General features: G+C 40.6%; 1 protein-coding gene across 2 annotated transcripts in view; it reads left to right on the forward strand.

Annotated features, from left to right (window-relative positions):
- LOC139389822 (transmembrane protein 132D-like) overlaps positions 1 to 27763 on the forward strand; it is a 62577-nt gene that overhangs the window by 27813 nt on the left and 7001 nt on the right. The window contains exons 3-5 of one of the 2 annotated variants that reach the window (XM_071136787.1): positions 4680 to 4817; positions 23975 to 24155; positions 27210 to 27353. In XM_071136787.1, the coding sequence (XP_070992888.1) occupies positions 4680 to 4817; positions 23975 to 24155; positions 27210 to 27353 (463 nt within the window). The remainder of the gene's footprint in view (positions 1 to 4679; positions 4818 to 23974; positions 24156 to 27209; positions 27354 to 27763) is intronic. The other variant, XM_071136788.1, reaches the window with a different exon arrangement.

The raw sequence follows: 27763 nt of genomic DNA on the forward strand, positions 1-27763 counted from the left end.
CACCCTGGAAGCATCGTTACCCATCGCTCCACAAAAGCCGCGGCTTTTCTGCAAGGGGAACAACTACTCCAAGTCTCAGAGCGAGTGACGTCACCGATTGAAACGCTATTAGCGTGCACCCCGCTAACTAGCTAGCCATTTCACATCGTGATAGTCTTGAAGTCATAAACAGCTCAATACTTGAAGCATTGCGAAGAGCTGCTGGCAAAACGCACGAATGGTAACGAGCCTGCTGCTGCCTACATTGCTCAGTCAGACTGCTCTATCAAATATGGTCGAATCCGGAAACGTATCATTTCGAAAACAAAACGTTTATTCTTTCAGTGAAATGCGGAATCGTTCTGTATTTTATCTAACGGGTGGTATCCCTAAGTCTAAATATTGCTGTTACATTATACAACCTTAAGTGTTATGTCATAATTATGTACAATTCTGGCAAATTAATTACGGTCTTTGTTAGGAATAAATGGACTTCAGACAGTTCGCAACGAGCCAGACGGCCCAAACTGCTGCATATACCCCGATTGCTTGCACGGAACTCAAGAGAAGTGACACAATTTCCCCAATTCTAAGAAATTCATGTTAGCAGGCAATATTAACTAAATTATCAGGTTTAAAAAATATGTACTTGTGTATTGGTTTTAAAGAAAGGCATTGATGTTTATGGTTAGGTTTGGTGCAACGACAGTGCTAAATCATCACCCATTTGGCGAAGTAGGCTGTGATTCGATGAGAAATTAACGGGCACCGCATCGATTATATGCAACGCAGGACACGCTAGATAAACTAGTAATATCATCAACCATGTGTAGTTAACTAGTGATCATGTGAAGATTGCTTGTTTTTTATAAGTTTAATGCTAGCTAGCAACTTACCTTGGCTTCTTGCTGCCCTCGCGTAACAGGTAGTCAGCCTGCCACGCAGGCTCCTCGTGGAGTGCAATGTAAGGCAGGTGGTTAGTGTGTTGGACTAGTAACCGTAAGGTTGCAAAAACGAATCCCCGAGCTGACAAGGTAAAAATATGTCGTTCTGGTCCTGAACAAGGCAATTAACCCACCGTTCCTAGGCCGTCATTGAAAATAAGAATGTGTTCTTAACTGACTTGCCTAGTTAAATAAAGGTGAAAAAAAATGGCCAAATTGGTGTCCAAAAATACCGATTTCAGATTGTTATGAAAACTTGAAATCGGCCCTAATTAATCGACCATTACGATTAATCGGTCGATCTCTACTCTAAGGACACGGTTAGGGATGCCATCTGGGCCAGCAGCCTTGTGAGGGTTAACACACTTAAATGTCTTACTCATGTCGGCCCGGGAGAATGAGAGGTCAGTTCTCGTGAGCTGCGGTGGCCCGCGTCGGCGGCGCTATGTTTTCTTCGAAGTGGACGAAGAAGGTGTTTAGCTTGTCCGGGAGCAAGGTGTTGGTGTCCTCGATGTGGCTGGTTTTCACTTTATAATCTGGGTCCATGACATGGCTGGTTTTTCCTTTATTATCCGTGTAATTATGTTTAATCTTCATACAATCATCGATACAATCATTCACTTTACATTGGATGATTTTTTAAATGTATTTTAACAACCATAGTGGTACTTGTCCACAAATAGTATTTTATTATCACAGAAAATGCACTAATATGGTGAATTAAAGGCAGGCTAATCTACATTTAACACTGTTTACTTGATTTTTAGGGTCTGCCATTATTCACTCACTCAGTTATGACTGAAAAAATAAGGCTTAGAGAGAAGATCAAACAAGCACAGGGGAGGGGGTTGCTGACTGGAGCGGGCCAGGGGGCAAGGGCTGCCATGAGTGTGTGTGACAAAAGTAAGAGAGGCCATGGCTTCCTGTGGCAGTGTGGGGTGGAGGTGGTCAGGTGGTGGGGCATTGGTATGCAAAATACACGTTAGTTCGACACTCAAACCTTGCCTGGAGAGAAGTGAGATGGATGGCAGGTGCAGCACCTGAGAGCTGCTTTTCTCACACACTGTCAGCTCCAGTCTCTGGGCCAATCCATCTTCCCTGCCCTGGTGCCTCGATACCTCCTCCTCCTGCCTCCCCAGCCAGCACTGCCTAAGCACAGTCACTGACCGCTATGGTTCTTGCTCTGAACCACTGTTAAGAAAAATCCCTCCTCCTTCTCATCACCGTGGGGTTTCCCCTTAGATCCCAGAGGGCCTGGGGAGAAAAGGCAGATAGGTACTCTTGTAACAGTTAGTTTTGATTAGGTAAACCCCACACCACCAGGCTCAACACTAGCATGAGTGGGTATATTTAGAATGCCATTACCAGATGAACTGTTCTCAGATATTTTCTCATTACTTATTACAAGAAGCGTGTCATCAGGGTTACACCTTTTTTCATTATAGATGCCAATTCATTGATGGCAAATAATAGCATTGTTCTGTTTACCACTATGACCCCAGCAAATCCTTATGAGTCAGAATAAGGATTATGCTGTGACCTGCCCCTATAGTAACTGCTAAACTAATGGAAGTTCATGTGAAGACAGGATGTTATAGTTTTTATAACATCTCCTGGTACTGTTGGTATATTACTATACCTTTATCCCAGAGGTTGTAGAGGCCTCAAGGTTACCTGACATCCTGGCTCTAGGAGTGTTGTTGTGGTCAGGAGAGATGGGTGGTGACAGGCATGTCCCCTTCTACTCAGTCACCTTCACCCCCACTCACAGTCCCTGTCCCCCTGTTAATCTGTGGCTGCTGCTCCACTCCCGCTCTCCGACCCTGTCAGTCCTGCTCCCCTCAGAGCCTGTCCGTCTCCTGTGCATTTGCTCCTGCTTTCCCCCTGGGAACCTGCTGGTTGTTGCTAACAATATAGTGAGGGCCCCTCCCTGTCCCCTCTGTGCCACTTACTCTAATGGATGAACAGTACAGAGAGAGGCAGGTCACCTTCACACAAACACACACACACACACACACACACACACACACACACACACACACACACACACACACACACACACACACACACACACACACACACACACACACACACACACACACACACACACACACACACACACAAACACACACACACACACAACAGGTGTTAGTTACTCCACTATCAGCCTGTACTACTGTACTGCCCGGAATTGACATTTCTACTGCTTGCAACTCTTTTTAGATTATCCCAAGATATTTCATGATTTACATCCATCCAGCCCCTTTGGGGATGTGTAATTCTCCTGTGATCGCCAAACTTTCCTTTGCCAGTCTAGTAAGTACTGTTAGCACTTTTGTCGGATAGAGATTGTAGCAGTAACATGGCAGGATCAGTGAAATCTTACTGAAATGTCTGAGTCCCTGTCTCACACGTGACACAAGTATGTCCCCTCATGTTGACAGAGAGGAGGGAGAGGAGACAGAGGGAGAGGAGGGAGAAGGAGAGGAGGGAGAGGGAGAGGAGGGAGAGGGAGAGGAGACAGAGGGAGAGCCGAAGGCATTGGGTAATTTCTGTGCGCCATGTGGCAGCATCACAGGACGATTTCAGCAACCTCCATGCCAAGATTAGTGCTCCCTTGAGCCTTCAAACCAGTACTCCTGATTACATCTTGGAAGAGCTGTATGTGCAGATGTTCAAGCACACATATACAAACACACACCACACATGCACACTTACAAAACACCCACAACTACACACATAGGCAAATAACATTAACTAAAATAAATGTGTTTTTAAACGGGATGAGTACATACGCATGGCAGTAGCATGAGTATAGCATCTGTCCATATGACCTTGAATGTCCCACAGGAGGGGGAGTAGAGAGGATCAGATGGATGCTCATATCATAGATTACCTCTCCCCAGAGACACATAATGTGCTCACTGTTGTTTTACTGCCAGAATGTATGTCTGAAAGAGTCAAGGATAAACCCATGAAGCAGCATTAGGCTACACATGACATGCATGCACATGATAATACTACACGGACGATGTTACGCACTATTAGGAATATTTTTATGAAGAAACAACTTGGTGGTGCTCCGTTTATATAGATCATTAAGCTGGAAGAATTGAATTTGAAAAATACTTTGAGTGGCTCTAAAGAAAGACCAGATCAACGAGTGCAGTGTTGTTATCCTGTACATTGGTAGAGGATGGAAAGTAGGATGCCTCTCCGGTACAACACTATGGATGTTATCATGTATATATCTGACCTCTTCCACTCATACGCTACGCTAACTTCCGGTAGGACATTTTACACTAGCCATTAATACCAGGGTAATATTTTCAATTAGCATTAGGCTCTCTGTTGTTGTACTCTGTGTTCAGCTGCATTAGATAATGCTTATCATTTACAAATGAGAGGCCAGCAGGCCAACAAGCCATTAGTACACTACGAATAATTTGTGTGCAAGACAGGACCAAAGATGCCCATAGTATATGAGGAATACTAAACACTCAAAATGCATATTTCCTCTGGCTATTGAAACCTATCCTATGGGGTTTGCTCAAGCCTCTTAAATGATAGGGATTTGCTACGAGCAAAGTGGTCTTTGATTGACCGAAGGGCTTAGGAATGAATCATTTCATGGCCCCAAGCTATGGGAGGCCAACGTCATACTAGCTAGGTCCAGTGGAGATGGACTTACTGCTAGGTGTACAATTTAGAGTTGTCGGTATTTGTCTTAAAACATTTTCTTGTCTTCATTCACAGAGCGATTGTAAAGAAGGGAGTGTCGTTTCGCACAGCAACACCTAGTAACTCGTTGCTGTGGGACATCACTCTGGACGCTGGAGCAGATGGCACCATCGCTGTTGTTTGTCAGAGGAAATCTGCCATACCGGGAAAAAGGCAAGTCTGCTGAAAATACACAACAATCCCCCAATTTACTATCAGTGAACTCCATTAAACTCACCGTGTTCAACCACTGGATCATGGATGGACCATTCACGTCTGGGTTTGGCTGCTCATAGACAACTTTAAACACACTTCTGAATGTTAAGAAGTGATATTATGTCATGGGTTGTTAGATAATGTGTCATAATAGATAGATAATGTGTTGTTAGATAATATGTCATGGGTTGTTAGATAATGTATTGTAATAATAGTGTACATGCTACTGGGACTGATTTCAATTTTGCCTGAGGGAGTGAAAAATATTCTGCAAAGTAGTATGAGTAGGATAATGCCTCAGAATAAATACCACCCACACACGATGCCATTTTGACCGAGGCTTAGCCTATCTGACCTGACAAGACACCGTATGCTATCCAAGCACAACACTGCTGCTGGGAAAAGCTTAAGTAAATCTGCTTTTAAAAATGCCACTGTCCTCACACCTTATTAAGTAGAGCTACCTCTTAACCTTTTATGCAGTAGGCTAAATCAGGGTCACGCAGAGTGTTTCTTGGTAGTCTTAAACAAATCTACTTTGAAACAAAAGTATACACCTCACACACATGGTTATGGGCTTAGAAAAAAGAAGACACCTGTACCATGTCAGATACAGAGTTGAAGTGTATTCCATTTTGAGTTTGCATCTCAATATGAGACTTTATATAAATCACAGAAGACTGAAATATAACAAAACCATTTGACATAGGAACACCGTTGTTAAAAAAAAATGTATCATGTTTATTAATTATGAAATTATGAAAAATATTAACATTCCACCAATGAGGCCACCAGAGGGCAATTTGGTAATTTGACTGCAGGAAAGGGCTACGTCAATCTCTGGAAATTTCTAATTGCTTATCTATAGTTCACATGAAATCATTGAAAAGTATTTCTGTCCCCTATTTAGAATATTAAAGTTTTTTTTGTATCCCTTACATTATGTTAGTGCTTTTGGAAAACAATTAAACAATGATTAACATTAAACATTAGCTAGCCCCAGTCAATGTGAAGATGTGGCTTTGTTGATAATACCCCTTTCGTTCCTAGAAGCTAAACTTGTATGTCCTTTTAAGTCTGTGGGATATTATTCTGGTACCATTGCTGCTGTCACAAATATATCTAGAGTCATGGTCCTCTTCCTGAAGTGTAACCTTTTCCTTGCTTGAGGACAATACCCCAGATGTAGGAACCTGTCCATGCTGGAACAGGACCTTCAATTGACATTCCATGTAACTGGCCAACTCTGTGGCTAGGATGACCTTTAGATGATCTGGTGTGGCTCCAGGTATTTATAGTCTATGAGAAGTTCCCATGAAATCAAATGTGGCACTTCATTTGTCGTTTGTAATTTTAATTGAAGCATTTTGGTGTCCATGATTGAATTGAGCTGGGTTGACCTCATTTTCTTGTTTTCCCTATGTGATGGTATTAGTTCATTGTTTATCAAACCCGTTTTGGGGAACATATTTGTGGATGCAAAATCGTTTGTTAGGGCTAATCCATCTTAAAATGTCATAATTTACTAGACCCCCTGTAGGGGCTGTCTAATGTCACACCACTTTGGGGATTTCATGGACTTTGTCTCTCAGTTTCCTATAGTGGCAGTAAGTACCGTGAGTGTTTATGCAGCTATCTGGATATTAAGACATTTTTTGCCTCTGTTTGACAATAGACTGCAATGGATCTTCCGACTTAAAACAGCTGCTTAGTGAGAGTGCTGTCCCTTTAATAATCTGCGGGCTGGAGTACTTCACTGCTTCACCCACAAGAATGGCAGAAGGCTACAATGGTGTCCCCCATTTCAATGTAATGCCAGATTAAACCGGCAAAATCTGTTTTAATGTGGGATAGAGACCCTCTTTTAATCGGGCACATCTTGTTTTGATACTTGACTAAAACATTTATGGTTTGTTTGTGTTTCAGTGTTTTTGTGCAATATACTAAGATTATTTAATTTAAAGTAAATATCTCTTTTTTTGTGCTTTTACATATGGTGTGCAGAATTAAAGAAGATCTCAAAGAATAAATGAGAACTCATCAGATTAGCTTTGTGTTTGCATTTGACCTTGTGTGCTTAGTCCCCTCCTGTACTCCCTGTTTACCCACAACTGCGTGGCTACGCACGACTACAACACCATCTTGAAGTTTGCTGACAACACGACGGTGGTAGGCCGGATCACCGATGCCGATGACTCAGCCTACAGGGAGGAGGTCAGAGACTTAGCAGTGTGGTGCCAGGACAATAACCTCTCCCTCAACGTCAGTAAGACCCAAGGAGCTGATCATGGACTATAGGAGAAAGAGGGGAGAGCACACCCCCATCCACAACGATAGGGTTGTCGTGGAGCGGGTCGAGACCTTCAAGTTCCTCAGGAGGCTGTAAAGATTTGACATGGGCCCTCGGATCCTCAAAAAGTTCTGCAGCTACATTGTCAAGAGCATCTTGACTGGCTACAGCACCGCTTGGTATGGCAAATGCACCACTCTTGACCGCAAAGCGTTACAGGGGGTTGTGCGGACAGCCCAGTACATCACACAGGCCGAGCTCCCTGCTATCCAGGATCTCTATATCAAGCAGTATCAGAGGAAGGCCCGAAAAATAGCCAAAGACTCCACCCACCCAAGCCATAGACTGTTCACTCTGCTATACTCTGGCAAACCCCTAAAATGGGTTCCACCTGAAACAAAAAAAGGTTATCTATGGAGACAGCTGAAGATCCCTTTTTTCAAAGAGTCTATCAAACTATCTGCACTGACCCTACGCACACTCACTAGACCAACTTTTTATAGTCCCATACCCCTTCAAACATTTAACCTCCAGCTGCGTACCCCCTCTAGCACCAGGGTCAGCACACTCTCAAATGTTACTTTTTGTCATCATTGGAAGCCTGCACACACTATACAATACATATATTAAACATAGGAATGAGTGTGAGTTTTTGTCACGACCCGGCTCGTGGGAAGTGACAAAGAGCTCTTATAGGACCAGTGCACAAATAATAATAGAATAATAATCAATAATAATCAATAATTTTGCTCTTTATTTAACCATCTTACATATAAAATGCTATTTGAAAAATGAATATCTCACCACAGGTTAATGAGATGGGTGTGCTTGAAAGGATGCACATACCTCTATTGGAGAAAGTCTCGGTCTTAAATAATTTTCCACAAACGGTCTGTGCCTGTATTTAGTTTTCATGCTAGTGAGGGCCGTGAATCCACTCTCACATAGGTACGTGGTTGCAAAGGGCATCAGTGTCTTAACAGCGCGATTTGCCCAAGCAGGATACTCTGAGCGCAGCACAATCCAGAAATCTGGCAGTGGCTTCTGATTAAATTCAATTTTCCCAGAACCGCTTGTTGCGATTTCGATGAGGCTCTCTTGTTCAGATATCGGTAAGTGGACTGGAGGAAGGACATGAAAGGGATAAGAATCCAGTTGTTTGTGTCGTCCGTTTCGGGAAAGTACCTACGTAATTGCGCACCCAACTCACTCAGGTGCTTCGCTATATCACATTTGACATTGTCCGTAAGCTTGAGTTAATTTGCACACAAAAAAAATCATACAATGATGGAAAGACCTGTTTGTTGTCCAACTTCTTAATCATAGCCTCAATTTTGTCCCGCACATTGTATATTGTTGCGGAGAGTTACTGTAATCCTAGATTCAGATCATTCAAGCGAGAAAAAACATCACCCAGATAGGCCAGTCAGGTGAGAAACTCGTCATTATGCAAGCGGTCAGACAAGTGAAAATGATGGTCAGTAAAGAACGTTAAGCTCGTATCTCAATTTTTTTTTAAACGTGTCAATACTTTGCCCGTTGATAACCAACTCCCTTATGTATGTTGTAAAAGCGTTACATGGTCACTGCCCATATCATTGCATAGTGCAGAAAATACACAAGAGATCAGGGGCTTGCTTTTAACAAAGTTAACCATTTTCACTGTAGTGTCCAAAACGCCTTTCATGCTGTCAGGCATTCCCTTGGTAGCAAAAGCCTCTTAGTGGATGCTGCAGTGTACCCAAGTGGCGTCGGGAGCAACTGCTTGCACGCGCGTTACCATCCCACTATGTCTCCCTGTCATGGCTTTTGCGCCATCAGTACAGATACCAACATCAGCAGCAGCTACGTTTGGCTACATAAACTTTTGTTATTGACCAAATACTTATTTTCCACCATAATTTGCAAATAAATTCATTAAAAATCCTACAATGTGATTTTTTTCTAATTTTGTCTGTCATAGTTGAAGTGTACCTATGATGAAACTTACAGGCCTCTCTCATCTTTTTAAGTGGGAGAACTTGCACAATTGGTGGCTGACTAAATACTTTTTATTCCACCTGTTTTTGTGTTACATCCTGAATTAAAAACACTTTAAAAATATTTTTGTGTAAAATGTAGAAAAATTATTGAAAATGAAATACAGAAATATCTAATTTGCATAAATATTCACACCCATGTTAGAATCACCTTTGGCAGCGCTTACAGCTGTGAGTCTTTCTGGGTAAGTCTCTAAGAGCTCTGCACACCTGGATTGCACATTATTATTTTTATAATTCTTTAAGCTCTGTCAAGTTGGTTGTTGAACATGGCTAGACAGCTGTTTTCAAGTCTTGCCATAGATTTTAAAGCCGATTTAAGCCAAAACTGTAACTAGGCCACTCAGGAACATTCAATGTTATCTTGGTAAGCAACTCCTGTGTATGCTGGGAATTGTGTTTTAGGTTCTTGCCATGCTGAAAGGTGAATTTGTCTCCCAGTGTCTGTTAGAAAGCAGACTAAAGGACGTTTCCCTCTAGGATTTTGCTCGTGCTTAGCTCTATTCAGTTTCTTTTTATCCTAAAAGACTCCCTAGTCCTTGCCAATGAAAAGCATACCAATAACATGATGCATCCTACAGCCTGCTTAGAAATATGAAGAGTGGTACTCAGTGATGTATTAGATTTGGCCCAAACATAACACTTTGTATTCAGGGCATAAAGTACATTTCTTTGCCACATTTTTTGAAGTTTTACTAAAGTGGCTTATTGCAAATCGGGTGCATGTTTTAGAACATTTTATTCTGTACAGGCTTCCTTCTTTTCACTCTGTCATTGAGGTTAGTATTGTGGAGTATTTGTATTTATTAAGGATCCCCATTAAATGCTGCCAGGGCAGCAGCTACTCTTCCTGGGGTCCAGCAACATTAAGGCAGAATTAAAAATATTACATGACATTACATTTCATATTACTTTTCACAACACATGAATTTGTGTCCTCAGGCCACTACTCTGCTACCACATATCTACAATACAAAATCCATGTGTACATGTGTGTAGAGTGCATGTCTTATCATGTGTCTGTGCCTGTGTGTGTTTCTTCACAGTCCCCGTTGTTCCATAAGGTGTCTTTTTTTTCTTCTGATTTTACTGCTTGCATCAGTTTCCTGATGTGGAATAGAGTTCCATGTAGCCATGGCGCTATATAGTACTTTACGCCTCCCATAGTCTGTTCTATACTTTGGGATTGTGAAGAGACCTCTGGTGGCATGTCTTATGGGATATGTATGGGTGTCCGAGCTGTGTTAGTAGTTTAAAGACAACTCGGTGCATTCAGCATGCCAATACCTCTTACAAAAAAAGTACTGAGACAGTTCGGGCCAGCCGTGCTGCCCTGTTCTGAGGTAATTGGGAATTTTCCTAAGTCCCTCTTTGTGGCACCTGACCACACAAAAGGACAGTAGTCCAAGTGCAACCAAACTAGGGCCTGTAGGACCTGCCTTGTTGATAGTGTTGTTAAAAAGGCAGAGTAGCGCTTTATTATGGACAGACCTCTCCCCATCTTAGCAACTGTGGTTTTCATGTTTTGACCATGACAGTTTACAATCCAGGGTTACTCCAAGCAGTTTAGTCTCCTCAACTTGCTCAAATTCCACATGATTCATTACAAGATTTAGTTGAGGTTTAGGGTTTAGTGAATAGTGTGTCCCAAATACACTGCTTTTAGTTTTAGAAATACTTACTTCTTGCCACTCATTCTGAAACTGACTGCAGCACATTGTTAAGTGTTGCAGTGATTTCACTCACTGTAGTAGCTGACATGTATAGTGTTGAGTCATCCGCATACAAGTAAGGGGCCTAGACAGCTGCCCTGGGGATTTCCTGATTTTAGCTGGATTATGTTGGAGAGGCTTCCATTAAAGAATACCCTCTGTGTTCTGTTAGACAGGTAACTCTTTAGCCAAAATATAGCATGGGGTGTAAAGCCATAACACATACATTTTTCCAGCAGCAGACTGTGATCGATAATGTTAAAAGCCTAACAAAACAGCTCCCATAATATTTTTATCATCAATTTTTCTGTAATTTGTGTAAGTGCCGTGGGTATGTTGAATGTCCGTCCCTATAAGCGTGCTGAAAGTCTGTTACAATTCAATTTTACAGTAAACAAATTGATATCTGGCTTATTAAGGGTTAATAAGCTGGTTGGTCGGCTATTTGAGCGAGTAAAGGGGGGTTTACTATTCTTGGTTAGCGGAATTACTTTGCTTCCCTCCAGGTCTGAGAGCACAAACTTTCTTGTAGGCTTAGATTGAAGATATGGCAAATAAGAGTGGCAATAACGTCTGCTATTATCCTCAGTAGTTTTCTATCCAAGTTGTCAGACCCAGGTGGCTTGTCATTGTTGATAGACAACAATAATGTTTTCACCTCTTCCACACTCACATTTCGGAAATCCAAATTACAATGCTTGTCTTTCAGAATTTGGTCAGTTATACTTGGATGTGTAGTGTCGGCATTTGTTGCTGGCATGTCATGCCTAAGTTTGCTAGTCTTGCCCAAGTTTGCTAGTCTTGCTCATGAAAAAATCATTAAATTAGTTGCCAATATCAGTGGGATTTGGAATGAATGAGCCATATGATTCACGGAATGATGGAGCTGAGTTTGTCTTTTTCCCCAAAGGTGCTCAAAAGCTTTTTACTATCATTCTTTATATCATTTATCTTTGTTTCATAGTATAGTTTCTTATTTTTATTCAGTTTAGTCACATGATTTCTCAGTTTGCAGTACGTTTGCCAATCAGTCATGCAGCCAGACTTATTTGCCATTCCTTTAGGCCTCATCCTTCTCAACCATACCATTGTTTATTTCCTCATCAATCCTCGGGGATTTAACAGTTTTTACAGTAATTTTCTTAATTAATTTAATTCATAAATGTGTCAAGTGCAGTGTCTGGCTGCTTATTTTATTTTCAAATGCTCCTCAATACACACCACCGCCTAGCAAATTTTCTTTATATCATCAACTTAGGAATCACTACAAAACATATTGTATGACCTCTTCTACACTATATTAGGCCCAGCCTTTGGAACTTTGGTTATCCTGTAAATGGCTACTATATTGTGATCACTACATTCGATGGATTTGGATACAGCTTTAAAGAAGATTTCGACACGGTCGCAAGTTATACGTTGTTTCCTCCGACACATTGGTGCGGCTGGCTTCCGGGTTAAGCCAGCAGTGTGTCAAGAAGCAATGTGGCTTGACAATAGAGATCGACCGATTATGATTTTTCAACGCCGATACCGATTATTGGAGGACAAAAAAAGCCGATACCGATTAATCGGCCGATTTTTAACATGTGTATATATATACACACATTTTTGTAATAATGACAATTGCAACAATACTGAATGAACAATGAACATTTTTATTTTAACTTAATATAATACATATGGGCTTTTGGATGGGTGTTCTTAAGGTGATTCCACAGGTTGGTGGTATTTTTTGATTTAGCCGTTGCTGACCCCATGCTTACATCTTTATCACAAATAAGACGCCTTGCTTTCCCTGGTGCCAATTCCATGTAATATTCCCACACTGGTGCTCTGCTTTTCTCTGCCATCTGTAAAACACACACACCGCTCTGAAGTAACAATGATACCGAGGGGTCTGCTTAGGAGACAAATACTCTCAACTGTTTGAATAAAAATAGAGTTAAAGTTACCTGTGATGAATGTTGAAAACAAAAACTGTAATTTCTATATGCAGGAATATCCTATTTTAATAATGGACATGGTAAGAATTGACTACCAAAGTGCCAGTCATAATTCCCATGACACCTTCTAGCAAAATCTGAAAAGCGGTTCCTTCATTCATTTATTCCATAGGATATTTTTAGATTCACTTAAAATAAGGTCTGTGTTTCGTGTAGGCTTACACCACCTTGCCAATTTTATAACTGTGTTAGATATCCATAGGACAAGGTAACTCTGATCAATATTGGCTAAATATAAGCGAAGATCATTTTTTTTGTAGAGTGGATTTATGAAAATATTTTGACAAACGTTACCTTATCCTAGTGACATTTACACGGGTATCAAAACGCTGAGGCGGTTTAAGCACGAAACACAGACCTTATTTGAAGTAGATCAAGACATTCTCTATGGAAGACATGAACAGAGGTGGTTTAAGCCTGTACGAAACACAGACCTTATTTGAAGTAGATCAAGACATTCTGAATGGAAGACATGAACGGTAAAATAACGAAGGAACCCCTTTCAAGTTCAGCCGCAAGCTATTACAGGAATTATAACGCGTCGACTATTTCTCTCTAAACCATATACCTTTGACTATTACGAGCCTGCCACCCCTCAGTCAGACTGCTCTATCAAATATCAAATCATAGACGTAACTATAATAAACACACAGAAATACGAGCCTTAGGTCAAATCCGGAAACTATCACCTCGAAAACAAAACGTTTATTCCGTTCCGTATTTTATCTAACGGGTGGCATCCATGAGTCTAAATATTCATGTTACATTGCACAACCTTCAATGTTATGTCATAATTACGTAGAATTCTGGCAAATTAGTTCGCAAAGAGCAAGGCGGTCAAAACTGTTGCATATACCCTGACTGTGCGTGCAATGAACGCAAGAGAAGTGACACAATTTCACCTGGTTAATATTGCCTGCTAATCTGGATTTCTTTTAGCTAAATATGCAGGTTTAAAAATATATACTTGTGTATTGATTTTAAGAAAGGCATTGATGTTTATGGTTAAGTACACATTGGTGCAACGACAGTCGTTGATTGATTGTTTTTATAAGATAAGTTTAATGCTAGCTAGCAACTTACCTTGGCTTACCGCATTCGCGTAACAGGCGGGCTCCTCATGAGGCAGGTGGTTAGAGCGTTGGACTAGTTAACTGTAAGGTTGCAAGATTGGATCCCCCAAGCTGAGTTCTGCCTCGTTCCTAGGCCGTCATTGAAAATAAGAATGTGTTCTTAACTGACTTGCCTAGTTAAATAAAGATTAAATAAAGGTGTAAAAAAAAATCTGCGCCCAAAAATACCAATTTCCGATTGTTATGAAAACTTGAAATTGGCCCTAATTAATCGGCCATTCCGATTAATCGGTCGACCTCGACTTGACAGGGTCGTGTTTCGGAGGACACATGGCTCTCGACCTTCCCGTCTCCCGAGTCCATACGGGAGTTGCAGCGATGGGACAAGACTGTAACTACCAATTGGATATCATGAAATTGGGGAGGAAAAAGGGGTACATTTTTTAAAATAATAATAAATAATATTTCTGCAGCATTAGTAAAGATGTGATCAATACATGCTGATGATTTCATTCCTGTGCAGTTTGTAAATACCCCGCTAGGTTGACTGATAACCTGACCCAGGTTGCAGGCACTGGTTACAGTTTCAAGCTTTTTCTTGAGTGGGCAGCTTGATGAAAGCCAGTCAATATTAAGGTCACCCAGAAAATATACCGTTCTGTTAATATCACATACAGTGCCTTTGGAAAGTATTCAGAACGCTTGACTTTTTCTACATTTTGTTACGTTACAGTCTTCTAAAAATGGATTTGAAAAAATCTACACATAATACCCCATACGTTTTTGCAAAAACAGAAAACCTAATTTACCTAAGTATTCAGACCCTTTGCTATGAGACTCAAAATTGAGCTCAGGTGCATCCTGTTTCCCCTGATCATCCTTGTTATGTTTCTGCAAACCCCTCGAGGACCGAAGGGCAGTGGGGTTCAATGGATCCAAGCTAGCTGTAGTATCCATCATGGATGATGAATGGGCCAGAGTCTTAGATAGCCTTATGGTCCAATGAGGGGGAGTTCTGAGGATCTGAACCCAAGGTAGGAACCATCGGAGAGGGAGACGGAACAGAAGACGACGGTGCAGATACATCCAGGGAAGAAGTCGCCGGAACCTCTGGATCCAGGGCGACAAAGTTGTTTCTAGTCTGAGTCTTGTCTTACCTTCGCCAAGGAGGCCCCCGTTGCCAGAGGTTGCTCTTTTTGACTTCCATGGCGAGTGACATATCTCCATGGCTGGTTGGTTAGGTTGAGATCAAGAACATCCACCAAGTCATCCAGGAGCATCCTCATAACTCCATTATCCGGGGAAGGGGGTAACACCTTCGGGAAGGGATCCCTGCAGAGTACCGGCCAGTCGGCTGTGGAGAGCCAACACGGCTGAACACTTCTACCAGGCCAGAGCGATGTCCGGCTACAGTGGTTGAAGAGGAAGAAAAAGTAGGTGGGCATGGATTCCCCAGTAGCTTATGTAAGTTCACTACTTGTTTGCTAAGAGTAGTCACTTAGCTCCTGTAGTCCTCTGCAAGCAAACATTGATTGTCTGGGTGGTCCACATTGTCCGGGAATAAAGCAAAAATAAACACAGCTCTTGCAGCATTAAAAAAGTTTGTTAGTGTCCTCCATTTTATTTTAGTCCTCCTTTAAACTCTGTTGTTGGGAAGGGCTCATAAGAAAGCATTTCACGGTAAACTCTACACCAGTTGTATTTGGCGCATGTATCAAATACTATTGGTATGATTTAAATTCACCTTTCAGAAAAACAATAACATAAAACACAAAGCCAAATATACACTGAGTATACATAACATTAGGAACACTTGCTCTTTCCATGACGTAGAATGACCGACCAGATTAATCCAGGTGAAAGCTATGATCCCTTATTGATGTCACCTAATGTGCGTTACACTCATTTGCTTACCAAGATGACATTGAATGTTCCTGAGTGGCCTAGTTACAGTTTTTACTTAATTTGGCAAAACTTGAAAATGGCTGTCTAGTAATGATAAACAACTTGACAGAGCTTGAAGAATTAAAATAATAATAATGCAAATATTGTACAATCCAGGTGTGCAAAGATCTTAAAGACTTACCCAGAATGACTCACAGCTGTAATTGCAGCCAAAGATGATTTTAACATGTATTGATAGAGGGGGTTATATACTTACAGTATCTAATCAAGATTCACTGCATTTGGAAAGTATTCAGACCCCTTTACTTGTTCCACATTTTGTTACGTTATAGCCTTATTCTAAACTTGATTTAAATATGACTTTTTCCTCAACAATCTTCACACAATACCCCATAATGACAAAGCAATAACTGGTTTGTAGGATCTCTCTGTACTTTGCTCAGTTCATCTTTCCCTCGATCCTGACTAGTCTCCCAGCCCCTGCCACTTAAAAATATCCTCACAGCATGATGCTGCCACCAGGAGTGGCTTCCGTCTGGTCACTCTACCATAAAGGCCTGATTGGTGGAGTGCTGCAGAGATGGTTGTCCTTCTGGAAGGTTCTCCCATCTCCACAGAGGAACTGGAGCTCTGTCAGAGTGACCATTGGGTTCTTGGTCACCTCCCTGACCAAGGCCCTTCTCTCCCAATTGCTCCGTTTGGCCAGGCGGCCAGCTCTCTTAATTTTAGTCCCACTTTGTCACACAACAAAATGTGGAAAAAGTCAAGGGGTGTGAATACTTTCTGAAGGTCCTGTGAGTGCTTGATGTGTGAAAGGGAGGGTGTGTGCCAGATAAAGATGTCAGATCTTAATTTGACCCCTTTCATAGCAGCAGGAAAATAATCCTAGAACAGGAGGATTTTAAGAATATTGAACAGTTAGAATCACTGTCAGGGGGCAACTGGAAGCGGTGTTTGTAGGCTATAATTACAGGTCCTTTGGTTGTCAGTTCAAATAGGCTATGGAGGCTACATGCAAGCTATGGCACGTCTCATGTGAATTCTTATATTTGTATGCATTAGATATTTTTTGTTAGGGAAAATCAGTGTTTTTGATATATTGTTGCATTATATGTTCAAGTCAGGGAATAGGTCGATTTAAATCTCAGTGCTTGTGTGGTTCAGTGGTTACAGCTGCTGACCCCGAAAGACATATGCCAGACACTGCCCTTTGAATTTTTGGAGGAACTAGTACTTTTTTAGTTACTCTCCGTGGGCTGTACTTGTATGCATACTGACACCGTAGCCAAACCGGTCACGCGCCATCGTGCACAAATTAATTTTGTCCCCCCACACCAAATGCGATCAAATGATTAAAATATCAAAACAAACTCTGAACCAATTAGATTAATTTGGGGACAGGTCGAAAAGCATTAACCATTTATGGCAATTTAGCTAGCTAGCTTGCAGTTGCTAGCTAATTTGGCCTATTTAGCTAGCTTGCAGTTGCTAGCTAATTTGGCCTATTTAGATAGCTTGCTGTTGCTAGCTAATTTGTTCTGGGATTTAAACGTTGAGTTGTTATTTTACCTGAAATGCACAAGGTCCTCTACTCTGACAATTAGTCCACACACAAAACGGTCAACCGAATCGTTTCTTGTCATCTCTCCTCCTTCCAGGCATTTTCTTCTTTGGACTTTATATGGCGATTGGCATCTAACTTTCATAGTTACCACGACGACTGAATGAACTCAGTTTATCTTTCAATCACTCATGTGGGTATAACCAATGGGGAGATGGCACGTGGGTATCTGCTTCTATGAACCAATGAGGAGCTGGGAGAGGCAGGACTTGCACCGCGTTCAGCGTCACAAGTAGAACTGACTTCTATTTTAGTGCTTGGCAACGCAGACGCTCATTGGCGCGCGCGAGGAGTTTATTTTGCAACGCTCACGGCACGAGCAGTTTGGTCAGCAAGTTACTCAAGTAATTTCTGAAGGAACTGACTTACATTTTACCAATCACTTCAGTTACATAAATTTATATCATATCATCGCTGTTGGATTATTTCATTTTTGAACATGGATCGATATTATTGGTTCCCCTTCACGTCTCTATAAATGTTTCATGACCCCTTGACCAATGAAATGTGTTCGAACCCTGTATCTCCACCACCGCTCTTGAAGTGAAGCGCACGTCTTCACTCCTGACAATAATTTTGTTTGGTGTTCGTAGTCAGATGCGATCAGAGGTAAGTTACACTTTAATGGCTGTCTGCCTTTGTAATAGTATATACAGTTGAAGTCTGAAGTTTACATAAACAGTTTACATATACACACATAATTTTTCCAACAATTGTTTACAGACAGAGTATTTCACTTTTATAATTCACTGAATCACAATTCCAGTGGGTCAGAAGATTACATACACTAAGTTGACTCTGCCTTTAAACAGCTTGGAACATTTCAGAAAATGATGTCATGGCTTTAGAAGCTTCTGATGGGCTAATTGACATCATTTGAGTCAATTGGAGGTGTACCTGTGGATGTAATTCAAGGCCTACCTTCAAACTCAGTGCCTCTTTGCTTGACATCATAGGAAAATCAAAAGAAATCAGCCAAGATCTCAGAAAAAAATTGTAGACCTCCACAAGTCTGGTTCATCCTTGGGAGCAATTTTGAAATGCCTGAAGGTACCACATTCATCTGTACAAACAATAGTACGCAAGTATAAACACTATGGGACCACGCAGCCGTCATACCGCTCAGAGATGAACGTACTTTGGTACGAAAAGTGGAAATCAAGCCTAGAACAACAGGAAACAGGTACAAAAGTATCTATATCCACAGTAAAACGAGTCCTATATTGACATAACCTGAAAGGCCGCTCAGCAAGGAAGATGCCACTGCTCCAAAACCACCATTAAAAAATCCAGACTATGGTTTGCAACTGCACATGGGGACAAAGATCGTACTTTTGAAGAAATGTCCTCTTCTCTGATGAAACAAAAATAGAACTGTTTGGCCATAATGACCGTTATGTTTGGAGGAAAAAGAGGGAGGCTTGCAAGCCGAAGAACACCATCCCAACCGTGAAACACGGGGGTGGCAGCATCATGCTGTGGGGGTGCTTTGCTGCAGGAGGGACTGATGCACTTCACAAAATAGATGGCATCATGAGGCAGGAAAATTATGTGGATATATTGAAGCAACATCTCAAGACATCAGTCAGGAAGTTAAAGCTTGGTCGCAAATGGGTCTTCCAAATGGACAATGACCCCAAGCATACTTCCAAAGTTGTGGCAAAATGGCTTAAAGACAACAAAGTCAAGCTATTGGAGTGGCCATCACAAAGCCCTGACCTCAATCCCATAGAACATTTGTGGGCAGAACTGAAAAGCATGTGCGAGCAAGGAGGCCTACAAATCTGACTCCGTTACACCAGCTCTGTCAGAAGGAATGCGCCAAAATTCACACAACTTATTGTGGGGAGCTTGTGGAAGGCTACCCGAAACGTTTGACCCAAGTTCAACAATTTAAAGGCAATGCTACCAAATACTAATTGAGTATGTAAACTTCTGACCCACTGGGAATGTGATGAAAGAAATAAAAGCTGAAATAAATAATTATCTCTACTATTATTCTGACATTTCACATTCTTAAATGTAAATCTAGGCCTAGCTTTTGAGAGAGCGAGAGAGAACATTATTTTGATATCAGGCCTGATCCCAATGTCTTGACTGCCCCCGCATTGAGAGAAAGAGAACTGCTCATTCGTGAGACTCATTTGAATTTTCTGATGCAACAGGAAAATTCTCTGTGACAAGAGTGATCAAGTTAAGATCCAACATCTCTACTGGACTGCCTTACTTGAAAGTAAGTGGGCCTGTTCCTATTCAGTAGTGTGTTTCACAGGGAGTTGCAATGACAAAGAATAAAATTGAGACTTTGTATTGTCGAAGTTCCAGCAGCACAATATTCCAGCTGGGCAATATTATGAGTTTAGGGAGATCTCATGAGTTCATGACAGCTCGCTGGACTCTTGAGTTCAAAGTCCATAGTTAAAAGCTATCTTAACACCATCACTGCACTTACCCATTCTTGTCAATCCCTGTTAATGATAATAATCTAACATACTTTCAGTTAAAACAGGCCTAACACAGATGTTTCACTTTAGAGACTTTGGACAGATTCATCAGATTAGAGGGGATCCTATCCTAGTCCTATTCAAGGCATTCTAGTGTACATTGAGAGGATCAGGCTATCAGAAAAATGTTCTGCTATGAGCTGTCCTATTTAGCCCATGCGTACATCCACCTTTAGCCTTGCGCCTGCAGTGGCACGTGTGTCTGTTTAGAGTTAATAGGTTTCAGTGGAGGGAGATTGCTCATCTCATTAATCTGTTGTCTCACACAATCAAATCCCCGATGCTCAATTGCCATGCTCGACTGGTCATACCTTACATGTGCACAAACAAAGTGATTACTTTAGAGTAGCAGGACATTTATGTTAGAGCATTAATTGACACCCTTGGTGTGGATAATCTTGTTTCATGCTACCAATGGCTTTGGAAGGAAAATCCCATCTTTTGTTGTTATTTGGATGAAGGACAAAAGACCAAGGAATTAAGTCATTATTATTATTGCATGACGAACGAGACAACAATTAAATTAGTGTTTTCTTATCCATATTGTTAAGGAATATGTAGTTTAGACAGCACACTACAGCTCACAACCACTTCCACACTTCATTCCCCCAGGGGGCAGCTCCAACCTTGTCCAGGTGGTGAGCCTGGTTGATAAGCACATCAGGTGCTGCCAAATAGGTGATCGTCAGTCAGTGTCCCAGCTTACAAGCCGTGAGCCTGCTAGGGCTGTTGCGGTGACGGTATTACCACCACATTGGCGGTCATGAGTCATGAAGGCACTCAAATTCCATGTGACCGTTTAGTCACTGTAATTAGGCATCTCCAAGCTTTGATGCTGCTGATGGTCATTAGTAGCCTACCAAACTTGATAACTGCCTGGTACTCAGCACTCTATTGTCCCTCTTATCACTATGACATCAATGAAAATGTATTTGAAAATCTAATCAAACACTTCATGAGAACCCATGAGCTCATGTTGTGCTACATTTCTATAGGCTATGCTATTGCAGGAGAAAACAGTGATGGCCTCTACTAAAAAGAGAAGGATCAGCTTTCTATAGGCTAGGTCTACTATATTTATTTCTCAACTTTCCTAATATTAATCACATTGCTTGTCTTTACAACAGGAGTATAGCCTACCTGGCTGGCAGGAAAATAAACCACGGGAAAAGCGTACTCTATTAGCTATTTAAGTGCAGAAATGACACGCATGTTTCGATACAGGTGCATGTTAATGGTCCATTCTAAATCAAACAAATTTTAAACATATATTATTTAGTATATGTAAAGACAAGATTAAATCAAGAATAGTCTGATGGGTGAAAATATTAGCCTATCACTTCTGAATGATATATTATCACTTGTGAATGATGCCCGTCATAAGAAACAATGCCTTTTTTTGTGCAACTTTTTCGAATCATAGTCACACACCTCATGTAGCCTAGCCCATAGGCCCATATGTTTTAATAAGGTTTGTATCACAACTAAAAGTGGCCAAATAACTTCTTAAAAATAAGCACATTAATCGGCTTTAGAAGGGGTGTTGAGCCTAACTGGCATACATAAGCAGCGTGTGAGGTTCAAGTTTAGGAAGATAATTTTCACTGTAAAAATGCACCTTTATATTGGAAGCATTACATGCATAATTGCATTTGCTTTCACTTTTGATAATGGTGTTTTCTGCTAATGAAACAATCACGCTTATAGCCTACTACTTACTATGTGTTCATTGCTGCCCTTATAATGTGAAGAAATAACTGAATAGTTTATCAACATTTGAATCTAAACGTTCTGATCTGTTGCCTCAGCCACATTGCATAAAAAAGTTTTTTTGATGTTAGTGGTTGTATTCATTTGGGATCCATCGCATCCCACAGCCTCAGGCTGCTCGTTTGTTTGTTTTTTAGTTTGTGCATGCTTTTGATATTTTTCATTTTTGTACATACAGTATTTATGTTTTGTCACCAGCTGAACAAATAATAATCAGCTTGGACTGACCGACCAAGAGATCAACAGAGACAGGGCTGGCCCTGGACCAATGTAAGGTTGCTGTTTCCCTGGGAACATGTACATTGAACACCTAGACACATACGCTGATTTCCCCCATAGCTGCACATCTTAAATCAGGTTACAGAGCAGTTAAATAGGACAAAGACCTCTAGACTTTGCGAGTGCAACCATATGAACAGGATAGTTAATGGTTTCTTAACAATATGTATGAAAACATTTTGACAATGCTGATCTTTTTTCTGTAATTGGTACAATTATTGTAATGTGTACAATTCAATGTAATCCATTTTAATGTATACTTTAGAGGGGGGGGGGGGGGGGTAAAGTGCTTTCAGAAAGTATTCATACCTATTGACTTATTCCACATTTTGTGTTACAGCCCTAATTCAAAATTGATTAAACACAATCCTCCATGGTGACAGAGTGAAAATATGTTTTTAGGAATTGTAGCAAATGTATTGAAAATGAAATAAAGAAATATCTCATTTACATAAAGTATTCACATTAAAATAATGTTGTAGTTTGTGTCTCTATTTTTGTTTAATTTGCTAAGATTATTTAATTACAGTAAATCTATTTTTTTTTATGTCTTTACATATGGTGTGTAGAATTTTTTAAAAGCTCTTAGAGAACTCATTAGAAGGTGCTTTGTGCTTGCATTCGACTTTGAAGGCAACACGCACGGTACATTTGAAAATATTTGTCAGTTGGTTGTGTGCAAATGTAAGGGCTTGAGGTGGGGAAGAAGGGGGTGTGCTGGATACAGGACTGCCTTGAGAGTGAGTGGAGCAGGTTCTATTCAGTAGTGTGTTTTCATAGGGAGTTGCAAAGGAATAGAAATTATACTTTGTATTGTCAAAGTTCCAGCTGCGCAATATTATGAGTCAAGTGGGATCTCATGAGTTCATGACACCTTACTTGACTGTGTTCAAAGTCCATAGTTAAAAGCTGTTTAAACCCATTCACTGCACTCACCCATTACTGTCAATCCCCATGTTAATGATGATGATCTAACATACTTTCAGTTAAAACAGGCCTAACACTCTCTCTGTAATGCTTTACAGATGTTTCACTTTAGAGACTTTGGACAGATTCATCAGATTAGAGGGGATCCTATCCTAGTCCTATTCAAGGCATTCTAGTGTACATTGCGAGCATCAGGCTATCAGAGAACTTTACAGGTATGAGCTGAGTATCTATCCTATTTAGCTCATGCGTCCATCCTCCCTCTGCCTGGCGCCTGCAGTGGCACATGTGTCTTTTTAGAGGTAATAGGTTTCAGGGGAGGAGGATTGTTCATCTCATTAATCTGGTGTCTCACACACAATCAAATCCCTGATGCTCATTTGTCATGCTCCGCTGGTCATGCCCTACAGGAAATGAATGTGGGAAAGAACATTAAATGACCCCCTTGTGTGGATAATCTTGTTTTATGCTTCTGACGACTTTGGAAGGAAGATACGTTTTTGTTGTTATTTTGATGAAGGGCAAAATACCAAGGAATTAAATCATTATTATTGCATGATGAAACAGACATTAATCAAATGAGTATTTCCTTATTTCTCTTGAGTGTAAACAATGCTATCCATACACTAATGATAACAGCCTCCTAGTGTCCCAGGGCATATTTGATTGAGGAACCCAGATCCTCCCACCCTCTATCAATTCTTTATTGCTTTTCTTGTCTCTGTTTACACTGTGGCTGCTGTGTCAGGATCACTGCTGTGTCATCTTGATTACTTTAGGCTTTGCTGTCCTACCTTGACTGTTTATGGTAGCACCATTCTTCTCCTTTCTTTTAAAAATGTTTACTTCCCGGCCATGAATAATGTTTATCTCCGCTTACCGAAACAACCACATATAATAGCTTGAGTTAAGACGCGCTGAATGAGTTCCTCTGGCAGTGACAGTCCCAGTCTGATCCTGTTTCTTCTATATTCTCTCAGGCTGGACAGCAGTCTACTGGAGGTCCTACAGATGGACTTTGAGGTGGAGGAGCAGAGCAGCCAATCAGACAGCCAGGTCATCACATGGCGCCTGGAGTTGCCCGCAGACACCAGGGATGGGGGGAAGGAGGGTTCCATGGAGATCTACACCACCCAGAGAGACTTTGTGGGCCTGGCCACACTCGTCATGGTGAGCACCGACTGACAACTCATCTCTAGCATCTACAGTCAGGCCAAAAAATTATTGACACCATTGATAAAGATTTGCAAAAAAGACTGTATAAAATAAATTATTCAAATAGTAAGGTATAATGTGTGCAAAACAATTGAAGAAATTATATTATTTAATACTAATACAATTGCTCAGAGAAATATATTTTGTTTAACAAGTAACACAAATCTAAAAAAGATAGGGTTCCGAATTATTGGCACCCCTGTTCTCAATACGCTATTGAGACTTTTTTCTAAAAGGTTTTATGAGATTGGAGAACACATTGGGAGGGACATTAAACCATTCCTTCATACATCTTTCCAGATCCTTGATATCCTTCATCTGTGCTTATGGACTGCCCTTTCAAAGGTTTTCAAAGTCCGGAGACTGAAAAGGACATTGCAAAACATTTTGCTTTGACCATCTCAGTCTCTGGACTTAAACCCCATTGAAAACCTGTGGTTTCATTTGAAGAGGGTAGTCTGTAAGTGCAGACGAAAGATATGTATGATTCTGTATGAAGGAATGGTCTAAGATCCCTCCCAATTAGCCTGGGCAGACTCGAGTGGGCTTCATGGATCTCAACTATCGTCTGGGCTTGATTTGGCCAGCCAATAATACACTTGTTAGCCCCGGCGACCAGTTCGTACTTAAAATAATCTCCATTCAGGCTGCAAAGGCTTTGATATCCTCCTTAACTTTATTTAATTTTATTTTTGTATTTTTTTATTTCACCTTTATTTAACCAGGTAGGCTAGTTGAGAACAAGTTGTCATTTGCAACTGCGACCTGGCCAAGATAAAGCATAGCAGTGTGAACAGACAACAACACAGAGTTACACATGGAGTAAACAATTAACAATAAACAAGTCAATAACATAGTAGAAAAAAAAGAATCTATATACATTGTGTGCAAAAGGCATGAGGAGGTAGGCAATAAATAGGCCATAGGAGTGAATAATTACAATTTAGCAGATTAACACTGGAGTGATAAATGATCAGATGAACATGTGCAGGTAGAGATACTGGTGTGCAAAAGAGCAGAAAAGTAAATAAAATAAAAACAGTATGGGGATGAGGTAGGTAAATTGGGTGGGCTATATACCGATGGACTATGTACAACTGCAGCGAGAAGACAGAAAAGAAGACAAGACAAGGCGAGAAGAAAATATGCATACCTTTTTTATGAAACACCATTTTCCACCACCATGCTAGAGTGGCTAAATGCTAATCCTTGATGTATTTAGCGTTTAGCCACTCTAGCATGGTGGTAGAAAATGGTGTTTCATAAAAAAGGTGCAGATATTTTCCACTTTCTCACCATTAAATAGGGTTAAGGAGAAACTCAAAGCCTTAGCGTACAATAAAGCTCAGTATTTGTATAATTTTATACTGTTTTTTTTCTTCTCATCTTTATCAAGCATGCCAATGATTTTACACCTGATTTGAATATGCATGTATTATTTTCACCTGTGAAATGTGCTATTGTAAATTATGTTTGCCTTGAATGAGGCCACCAACAACAATTGTATCTATGAGATCTATTGTTGGTAACGGGACCTAATTCACTGTGCACTCATGACATTGATGCCTCTGTGTCATAATGATGTACAAGGAGGTTGCCAGTCTCTGACCGATGCTTCACTATTGTTGTTTTTTGTGTGTGTTTTCTTTCTCTTAATATAGGATCTCTGCAATTAATACATCATATAATCTCTATACCGTAACTAAATAAGTAATGTTATGAGCAGTTGTCATTACAATACTCTATCTGCTCTTAGCCCTTTGTGCTACTGCAATCAAGAGGCCCTGCTGACCTCTTAAACCACTATTGTTTGTTGTCATGGGAGATTTAGCATTTCTGTGTAGTAATACTTTTTTCAAAACCATATCTTCCAAAAAAAAAATCTTATTTTGTGATACATCTTTTGGCCATTTTGTTCATAAATGTATTTAATGGCTTCATGTAAATTAATGTTTGTGAACAGGAAAAACCCTGATTGTCTTTCAATAAATCTTGTCGTATCATACAATAAACAGTATCTGAAAATATAATACAGATAAAAGGCACTGAAATATGAAGGCACTGGTACTGTGATTTTTTTTCAGGACTTTGACTTCCTTCATTTCAATCACGGATTAGATGGTGACCTCAGGCTGAGAGCCTAACATGAGGATAATAGATGTTTGGCAAGAGGGCCATTAGGTCTGTACTGATCTAGCACTCAGCACTATGAGCTGCTGAAAATGGTTAAATATTGGTTGGAGCTACAATTATATTGCCAATAAAATAATAATTATATATGTTTACAGTACCAGTCAAAAGTTTGGACACACCTACTCATTCAAGGGGTTTTCCCTTTATTTGTACTATTTTATACATTGTAGAATAATAGTGAAGACATCACAACTATGAAATAATACATATGGAATCATGTAGTAACCAAAAACGTGTTAAAACAAATCAAAATATATTTTATATTTGAGATTCTTAAAAGTAGCAACCCTTTGCCTTGATGACAGCTTTGCACACCTTATTCTCTCAACCAGCATCATGAGGTAGTCACCTGTGTTATTTCATAGTTTTGATGTCTTCACTATTATTCTACAATGTAGAAAATAGTAATAATAAAGAAAAACCCTTGAATGAGTAGGTGTGTCCAAACTTTTGACTGGTACTGTACATATCTACCTAAATTACCTCGTACCCCTGCACATTACCCGGTACTTGTACCTCATGTATATAGCCAAGTTATCATTACTCACTGTGTATTGATTATTGCTTCTATTATTTCTCTATTTTCTTTCTCTCCGCATTGTTGGGAAATGCATTTCACTGTTAATCCACACCTGTTGTTTACGAAGCATGTGACTAATAGCATTTAATTTGACAGTTTAATAAATCAAATATGTATTTGTACTAGCGATGGGAATTTCTCCCCTGCTCCCCCTGCCTACAACAAGTTTATATCTTAACCATGAGTGGTTACATCTTATTAAACCTATTTCCAGACTGATGATGTCTTCCCTTTAGGACACAGAGATCCTGAACACGGCGGTGCTGACTGGGAAGAAGGTGGTGTTGCCTGTCAGGACTGTGGCTGTGGAGGAGGACGGGTCAGTCACTGACGTCTCAGACTTCACCAACTGCAGCTCCACTGATGAGGACATCCTGAAGGTACTGCTGGCCGCCTGCCGGTTGATGCCACATTGTCCCCTGGAATTTATCCTTGGGTAAAGGGTGTATGTGTGCTAAAACCATGGCTTAGTGTGGAGGTACTTAGGACTTTAACACAGAAATAAGGTGAGTGTGTTTCTCTAAGGTGTTGCTATGAAGCTGTCAGACTCAGTTGCTAAACACAGAGCAACACCGAGATTATGGGGCTACTCTAACATTCACCTTCACTTCTTTTACTGAAAGCTTCCTTACTTTACACAGGTGTCACTGCCAGGATACTTTGCAGATCTGTGGTGTGAATAAACATGTCCAACAACCAAGGAGAAGATTTCTAGTCATGTGGTTACCAGCCTGTTTTGACTGTGGTTAGAGTGCCGTGTGTGTCCTGTCTAGCTGCCCCAAGACTATGA

This window comes from Oncorhynchus clarkii, chromosome 30, assembly GCF_045791955.1.
Source record: "Oncorhynchus clarkii lewisi isolate Uvic-CL-2024 chromosome 30, UVic_Ocla_1.0, whole genome shotgun sequence".
Taxonomy (NCBI): domain Eukaryota; kingdom Metazoa; phylum Chordata; class Actinopteri; order Salmoniformes; family Salmonidae; genus Oncorhynchus; species Oncorhynchus clarkii.